A 9,226-nucleotide genomic window follows, 5' to 3' on the forward strand; every position below is an offset into this window, starting at 1 on the left:
TAGAGCAAACGGAGGCTCTACCACATCAAGACTAACACAGTGGGGGTAAAACTCATTCATTACATAATGAAATATCTTGGAGTCTAAAGACAAAATTATTTCATGTTTCATAGCATCAGTGTGGTTTTAAACAATATTTTAAGTGTTTTATGCATAGCCCCTGTGGCGCAGTGGGTTAAACCACTGAACTGCTGAACTCGCTGATCAAAAGATCACAGGTTCGAATTTGGGGAGCGGGGTGAGCCCCAACTTCTGCCAACCTAGCAATTTGCTATTAGCCCCAACTTTAGCCAACCTAATAGTTTGAAAACATGCAAATGTGAGTAGATCAATAAGTACCGCTCTGGAAGGAAGGTAACAGTGCTCCATGCAGTCATGCCTGCCATATGACCTTGGAGATGTCTATAGACAACGCCGGATCTTTGGCTTAGAAATGAAGATGAGCACCAACCCCCAGAGTCGGACACGGCTGGACTTAATGTCATCGGAAAATCTTTACCTTTACTATGCATAAGATAAAGTTTGTCTACAGTGAACCATCAGAAAGCAAAGGTATCATTATCTCAGTTTTGGATTTTGCCAATCCGAATAAGGGATACTCAGCCTGTAATGCCATAAAAACATTGTTTTTCAGAGCATGGTAAGACAGCTGTAAAACTAAGAATAAATTTGTAGCACGTCGTTTAAGGACCTTCCATCAACAATCCATTGAAATCCATCTGCAAAAGATCTCAGAAAGAGAGTAATTGCAAGCAGGATTGGAATATTTTTTGTATTTAAAACAGTTCTGAGGCATTGTTGTTCTATGTGACTGTAAATTCAGGATACATTCCACCAATTGTGTTATCTCCTTTGGGAGCATGTATGGAGGTAGATTCTACTGACCCCAAGAGTCTGCGATGGAAGCCGTCATCATTTCTCTTTTGATAGTTGCCAGGGAAAGACATCCGGGATTACCTTTTCCCCCCATTATTATGACTGAAATTTGCACAGTTTTCCCCCCTCTGCTGAATTCACTGTTTTCCACCAAGGGGTAGTGATCATGGAAACATAATACTGCACAGACAAAGATCTTCTAAAATCCCATGAGAATTGTACTTCAAGACTTCCAAGCTATGTTACTGTACAATATTAGAAGAAGAAGAAAGTGACATAAGGAGGCATTCAGACAGATGGGGGGAGCCAGCCTTCTGTGGTGAGATTAGTCAAAACGCTGTATTTTCAAAAGATAGAAACTGGGTGTGATGGGGTTTGTATGCCTTTCATCTGAATATAGTATGCATCCAACCCTTAAAAACAACAGAATGCATACTGATTTAGCATTTAATAATAATAATAATAATAATAATAATAATAATTTTATTGTTCTAGCCCGCCACCATCTCCCCAAAGGACTCGAGACAGCTTACGCATGGCAGAAGGTGCCTAAAAACAGAACACAAAATAAATACAGTATAAAATACAATAAGTAAAACATATACGCATATAAAACATCAATCGAAACTTATTAAAACTGTGCTCATCAACCAATGGTGGTAAGTTGCTGTAAATGTGGCCAGGCTGTAGACAGTAGGAGAAGGGAATGGGATAAGTGCTGAGCTGTAACAATGGAGAAAGGACATGGGATAAAGTGCAGGCGGCATGATTGTTCTAGATGTTAATGTGATGAGGTCCCCAGTTAGTACTCTCACAGCTATGTTTTCAACCAACTCAAGTTGCCAGATCATTCTCCCTATGTAATGAATCTCCAAGATCAAGATGGGAATTTACATGGGTAACTAAAACATTACCTTTGACAGTTTGCTTCATGAATGTGGTTCATGTTCCATAATTGGGCTTCATTGAAAGTATTGCTTCTTTCCTTCATCATTTCACAAATAAAATAAAAACTATTTCCTGTTAACAGTATGCATTTATGTTGCAGCAAGTTTCCTTTTCCAATTTGTTCAAGTTTTGTCTCTAGATAATTAGATTTGTTATAGATAGATACCCTATCTTGATAGCTAGGCGAGTCAACTAACATACTAAAGGTTCTAGATGCTATATTGACACTGGAATTACATCATCTGTTTGGTATTTGGAATTTTAATTAACATTTTTGCTGGGTTTGCCCCTTTCCATTTTTGCCCATATCTCTGCCAAGAAAATCCAACATCCTGCTGTTCTCTGAGGACAAATTGAAAGTGAGAAGTTTGGAGGGTGGGAGGAACGAGGGGATAGTAGCAGAAAATCTTGATTAGAAAGTATAATTTAATAGAATGTGTATTGAACCAAATGTATTGATTAATGTAGAGGATATAGTACTTATATTGATTCAAACTAGAGATTTAGTACTAAAAGCTGTAAGCCAAAAAGCTGTTGCAGATTGCTACAAAAGTCAGTTTAATGCTGTCCTTGAGAATGCCTTCACAAAGAAATTCTTCTAATGTTTGAGGAGTAGGTAGAAAGCTGTATATGTCAGTTTGATCCCGGAGGGTTTTATTTTGTACTCTAATAGCTGTTACGAGCCTACATTATATCCAAGGAGTAATTTTCCTTAGGGTTGCCTGGCTCGCTTTGTGTCAATATTCTAGCATTTTAAGTCACGTACAGTATATGCTTCTGGGAACAGCGCAGGAGCCAGCCAGACTCATAATGGTCTGCATTCATTAATAAAGGCAGAAGCTTCTGTCCCTCCATTGCCCACTACAGGGATGCCTCCTCGGTCTTTTGGGACCCGTACAGATACATTTAAAGAAAGCTTTATTTTGAGTGGGCAGGAGATGAAATGCAGGACTTGCAGGCATTTCCGAAGTCAGATATATGCCTGAGCACAGAGGTGACCTTAATGGGTCAGAGAAGAATGCAGGTCAAAAGACTTATTATCCAGCCTGTTGGAAACCAATTGCTTTTGTTGTGTGTGTGTGTGTGTGTTGTTTTTTAAAAGTAGTGCTTAAAGGTTACCGATGTAGAAATCTGTTTTACAACCTGAAACTATGTTGGAATGCCGTCAGTTTATAGAAAGGGAAGAAAGCTGTAACAGAGTGCTTAAATGTGGATTCTCCATAAATTCTAAAATGCTACTATACCATAATTAGTTAATGGGTGATGATTGATTATTGCGATTCGTTTTCTTGAATTAAGAAAGGAGGAAAAAAACATGCTGCTGTGATATTGTCACCATCTGTTGAACAATAACATCCCCATTCAATCTTTATATTTCTTTATTTATAATCAGCTTTTGAGCAGCAATTGCATTCATTTCATTGAGCTTCAAAATGTCTCATTTAAATTGAAAGCAACTGCACTTCACATTAGGGATTCTAATGGAGTAGTGAATTAGTGGAAGCTTCTTTTTCTTTTCCTGGAGCTTCTTTTTCTTTTAGTGGAAGCTTCTTTTTCTTCCTTTCCTTTCTGCATATAGCCTGTTATAATGAAAACTGTGTATCTGGTGTGTGTTGTGTTTTACTGCTCAAAAATTATATTCAGCTCTTTCCCTTTTATTATCTTTAAGGCAACAATAGTTATAGCAAATTGTAAAGACTTTCCAGGATCACAAGAATTGTAGGGGATAAAGAATGGAGATATATCAATACTGAACTATTCTAAGTAATGAACTTGATGTCTTCAGAATTTCTAGATTTTGTGGAGGTAGAGGGGAGGGAGGGGAAAATAGAGAGAACTCTGGGAAGTTATTTAGTGAGATGTGTTTTCAAGAAAAGCAATGTTAGAAATATCTGCCTTAAATATTCTGTATGTCCTGTGAAGGGCAAATTCCATTCTCAGAGTTACACAGAAGCTCTTAACTCTAATATTGGTTCTCTCTGTGCAACCCAATCTCCCATGTTCATGTCAACAGGAGCTCCGTTTTCTGATTTCCTCACTTGTGTCAGCTCCTATTGTCATGGAAGTGGGAGTCCTCAGCACATGGAAAGAGGAGAATAGCAGAGTTGACATCTGCTGGGTGGATAATAGAGGAAAAATTTGCCCCAAATTTTTAAACACAACCTCCTTCATAAAAGAAACCCTAAAAACAAAACCTCCAACTGTTCATAACTGGGATTAATGCTTGCAATTTTCAGTCACTTAGACATGACGTCTCCAATAGACAACTCTTTTTTTTTTTTTTGTAATATAGCTCTCTGTGGGATTAGATTCCCCCCCCCTTTATTTCTTTCCTCCCATCTTTCACCTTTCTTTCTCATGAATGTTACAAGAATGATGTGCTTAAACAGACTTTTGCCATAGCCAGTTATTTTTCTCTAGCTTTCTTCGTGCTCTAAAGAAGTAAAATGGTCAGAGGTAGCCATGTTAGCCATGCAGGGAGATACAACAAAATCCAAAGTGTACAAAAATGCAAGAGAAGAAAAATGACAGTGTTAGAGTCACCTGACTACATTCAGCCTCAGCTGTTAGTTGCAGTCAAAATGGTCTAGAGTAGTGGCTCCTCAAGAAGTTTTGGACTTCAGCTCCAGAAGCCTTAGACTGCAAGGTTAATAGTCATAGTTTTGGAGATTAAGTCCACAACATCTGAAGAGGCAAAATTTTGGAATCACTGGTTTAGCAGGTTATCAATAAGGGTAGAGGCCACTCCTCTTCTTGACTATGTGGGAACTGGGGAAACATTTCAAATTTATTAAGAGCAAGTTAGTAACCTCTATCGAGATCCAGATTGTGTATGGCCTTTGTGAGCCTGACTGCCCCTTTTACATGAACATGTTTTTCAATTCAGTTTAAAACTAGAGAAGCCATATAAAGATGTCCTGGGCACAATGTTCAGTCAATTGACTGTATGTCTTACATCCAGAGGTGACTTGAATGAATGGAAAGGGCCTAATGCCTGCACCAGGCAGCCTTTCTCATTGTTACATCTCTCTAAATCCAACTCCCCTCCTGTCAGAATACCACACCATTCTCTTAAACGTCAGGAGCAATATTTGGAGAGATACAAAAAGTCTTGAGTAGAAAGGGCCAGGAGATACTATTGTGGAAGCCAAATTGGTGCTTCTCCAGATCCAACCTCATGTTTGCATCTTAACCTCTTCAGTCAAAAGTAGAGCTGAGCACAGTGTAATTCCATTTATTTTGTAACGTCCACTTTAGTGCCTTCATGGGGTTTTTTTAATTAAAAAAATCATTGTGGTTTGAGTCCCGAGCATACATGAAAAGCTGCTTTCAAGCATGTCATATACTGCTGTGTGGCTGTTGTAAGCACTAAACTGGCCACATGTGACTCAGAGTTTTCAAAAAGGAGGTAGGGGGTCTCATTAAAACACATAGGCTACGATCCAGCATTGCAGCTCTCTTTGCTCTCCTATCGTTGGCTCTGGTAGGAAAAAAGGAGCCTCATGTGTGCACAGTGGTCCATCTGCTATAGTCGACAAGAGGAGCCTGTAAATGTGTAGAGCTCTTGTTGCAGCTACAGACTTTGAGAAAGTAGTGCACGTCGTCCATCAGGATAATTAAAAGCTTGGCAATGGACTTGAACACTAGGACACATGTGTCCTTTAGCCATAACAGCGGTTTTATGAATTGATGCATTTCGAATAAAAAGAATGTAATAGAGTGCATGGCTGTTTAAGCTATTCCTCTGTTGAAACTGGTTCACTTGCCCCTAAGGAAGAGCCTTTTGAGTCAAAATGCACTGAGCCTTCAACTGATTGGTTTCAGTGCGACACTGAGATTCTCTCGTCTCTTCATTTCTTGTAGCTCAGCACCCAGACTGAAGCTGCAGTCCAGCATGTGTCAATTACTAGAGTTGGATAGGCACATGTATATGGATGGATGTCTGAATACTCATCCTTTTAAAGACTTACATAATATCCAGTGTTATCCCTGCGTACATTTCAAGGGAACTACTTGTTGTACATAACTGCAGGTAACTGAAATTGCAATGGGGCAAGTAACATGCTGTGCAGTGCTGGCACACAGTTATATCACCACTGCAGGGAACCAGGAACATTGGCCTAGTTGCCTGGACAATAGGGACTCGTTTACTCATTCCTCCCCATTCAGATTGAGGTCAGTACAATACATTTGTTTACCACTGCTGACATGTTTAGGTAGCCAAATTTGACTGACTATGTGGCAGGCTTTGAGTAGTGACTATTGGGGACTGTCAGTCCCAGAGTCCCTCAGCTAGCATGGCCAGTGGCTATGCTGGCTGAGATATTCTGGCACCTATACTCTAAAAACATAACTTTTTTCATTCTCTTCTGTGTTAAACTGTGATCTTATCACATTTATACAGTGAGGGGGTGGGGGGAATCTAATAACAGTATCCTGGGGCAGTGAATAGGTATGAAATAAACATTATGACTCTAGAATAAGGATAGGTTCCAAGAGCTTTTTTGCTCTTCACAAAAGTCCTTTTCTCACTGAGATATCCAGCACATTGTACCTTTGTTATCCAGGGAGAAATATTTCCCAAGTTTTATCAGAAAGTGAACCAACTTTTCCCCTCTTCCTTATGAAAACACCACACAGCCATTGTAGTCATTTGCAAGTTATTTGCATTAGCCACCTTGAGACTCCTTGTGGAGATGGATGCTTGCCACAGATGCAGGTGAAACATCAGGAGAGAATGCTTTTAGAACATGGCCATATAGCCTGAAAAACCTACAACAACCCGGTGATTCCGGCCATGAGAGCTTTTTACAATAAATCATATTATTGAATCCTTCAATGTGATATGCACTACATAGAAATCTGAACACCACGGAGAATATTTATCTCTCCATATGTTAAGCTTTGAAGTATAAACAGGGTGAAATACCTTGAAGAGTCAGATTGAATCATACATAATGTTAAGTTTAAAACCAGCACCAACTGGTACAATAGCTGCTATTTTCAGATACATGTCACTGCTTTCCAGCACTTTGAAGTGAGTTGATGTGGAAGGTACTATATGTAAAATCAAATGGTATAATCTTTCCCTTTTTAACAGTCTTGTGTCTTTTTTGGGATTCTCAATTTATATACAATGAAGTAAACCTTTTGCAATAAATTTACGTTTGCAATATGGGGTGGTGCCTAATATTTTTGTGTGGCTGAATTCTAAGCATGTTTGATTAGGAATAATACTCGGACTACAAGTGCAGTTTACTTTCTGCTAAGAGTTCTTAGCAATGCAACTTTGAGTGTTTTCAAAATACTAAAGGAGTCACAGGCTAATAGTAACATAGAAAAATCTGTCTTCCTTTGGTATTCATCACAGACTTTCATTCCTTGTTAGGCCTAGTTTCCAGAATACTCTTGAATAGACTCCTGTTGAGACAGTCACACAAAAGAACTACTCTGTTCGAATTTCTCATCAGGATGGATCTGTGAACATTTCTGCAAGTTGAAAAGGCCATTTCCCCAATTTTAGGGGAGTGTTTTCCTTATGGATTGTGGCTCACAACTCAATATATTCCACATTATGTGTCAAATTTGGCCTATGCTTGAATGGACACGTAGTCAAGTAATATTTTGGATTTGATCCTAAGATACCTTTAGTGCTACTCAAGATTATAGAAATAATTCTAGTGCATAATATGAAGTAAAATCTTTCTTTTCATTGACATCAAGTCCACTTAACATAGTGACATACTGCTATTACTGTCATATGGTCTTTTTGTAGCCTTGCTAATGTACTTTTTGGCTTCAACTATACAATAACTACCTATCTCTTTTCTTTTTTTTTTCTTACAGAATCATACAATGACTCAACATAGCAGTTAGTGCAAGGCCCAGTTCTTCAGAAGTGGATTCTTTGCGGGACAAAAAAAGGGAACATGTTTTAATCTTTGCACGAGACTTTCATTGTTAATGTATATTATTCAGAAACATTGTATTGTACCATACAACTTGTATTATTAAAGCTGTTGGATGTTCATGTGTTTGAACTTTTGAGCACCGGAGAGACTTCCTGTATATAAAGTGTTGCACATGTATTATGTTGTCTGATACTAAAATTGTCTTATAAAGACAAGTGGACTTGGGCCCTATTCAAGCAGCAAGCACGATGAAAAGAACGGTGAAATGTATAATGGAAATAAAGGTGTCAGGAAATGTTATTTTCAAGGAGTGGGGGGGAGGAAATAACAGTGACGCATTACATCCCTATTTGGCGTTCCTTTTATTCAAGCTTATGTCTCCAATCTCTCTCTTTTGGTATACATATTCCAAGAGTATTTTTGTTGCTGAAGGTTCTTGCAAAACGATAAACTAAAACACAAAACATGAGGCTCGCTCTGAGCAGGATCCCCTAGCTGAATATGGCCTGTATATATATTTGTAAGCCTTGCGATATGACAGATAGCATTACCATATATGCAATAGTTGTTATGTAGATTGTCAAATAATTTTTTCCTGGATACCATTTGAAGCTTTTGAGTGTTCAAGACTTTTCCTTAATGATGTCACATGGCCAAATTTTTGAATCAGTTGAACTAACTTGTATGTTACTGTTATTAATGTTTACTCTGCAGTCTGAACCTGGAGATTACTGGAATGGTTTTCCAAGAGGAAATAAATTCAGTTTACCATTACATACAGTGTGACTGTGCCTTTTGTCCCTAATAAAAGCATAAGAAACAACAGTCAGGAACCTAAATTACAATAAGTATATGCTGTTGCCACAAAGTACTGGTATATAAAACACATAAGAACATAGAAGCTAGTTTAATCTCATAAGGAAGGTACTATAAGGATGCAAACACTACAAAAATATATTAGTACAAAAGATAAATGAAAGCAACATGAAGCATGGCAATGCCCTGTAGTATTTCTAGTTTGCATTTTATAATAGCCAACTTTCCACTCAAGTCATATAATTATGGGGAGATAAGATCTATAGCAAAAGTCCTCCTCTTATGGGTCTATAATATTTTCAGAAATGTCAACAGTTGAAAATTGCCCATGGAAATATAATATATGCTGGCCAAGTCAGAAAAGACATAGTGGTTTATGTGGAAATAAAGTGAAAAATTGGACTTCCTAGAATCCAAAATATAAATACTTTTATTTATGTTTTCTAAAAATAAAAATAAAAATAGTATTCCACCAGTGATTAAGACCTTGTCGAAACACATTTGGTTGTGTTTGGGTTTTTATTGCATTACAATAGATTTTTTAAAAATGTTGAGCATCCCTTATCTGTAATTCCAAAATCTGAAATACTCCAAAATGCAAAGTTGTCCATAAAGTTGGCTGAGATACAAACATATTTGCTTTCTGACTAACTCTGCTACCCATGTGGACAATT

The 9,226-nt window shown here is 37.9% G+C and overlaps 1 protein-coding gene across 8 annotated transcripts in view; it reads left to right on the forward strand.

The window, feature by feature from the left end:
• The window catches only part of ZNF521 (zinc finger protein 521), a 328,366-nt gene extending 319,856 nt beyond the window's left edge, over positions 1-8,510 (forward strand). For all 8 annotated transcript variants that reach the window (XM_060775191.2, XM_060775188.2, XM_060775187.2 and 5 more), the window contains one exon: positions 7,672-8,510. In XM_060775191.2, coding sequence (XP_060631174.1) covers positions 7,672-7,701 — 30 coding nt within the window. In that variant the 3' untranslated portion in view covers positions 7,702-8,510. The remainder of the gene's footprint in view (positions 1-7,671) is intronic.
• The last annotated feature ends 716 nt before the right edge of the window (positions 8,511-9,226 follow it).

Source organism: Anolis sagrei, chromosome 4 (genome assembly GCF_037176765.1).
Source record: "Anolis sagrei isolate rAnoSag1 chromosome 4, rAnoSag1.mat, whole genome shotgun sequence".
In the NCBI taxonomy this organism is placed as follows: Eukaryota; Metazoa; Chordata; class Lepidosauria; order Squamata; family Dactyloidae; genus Anolis; species Anolis sagrei.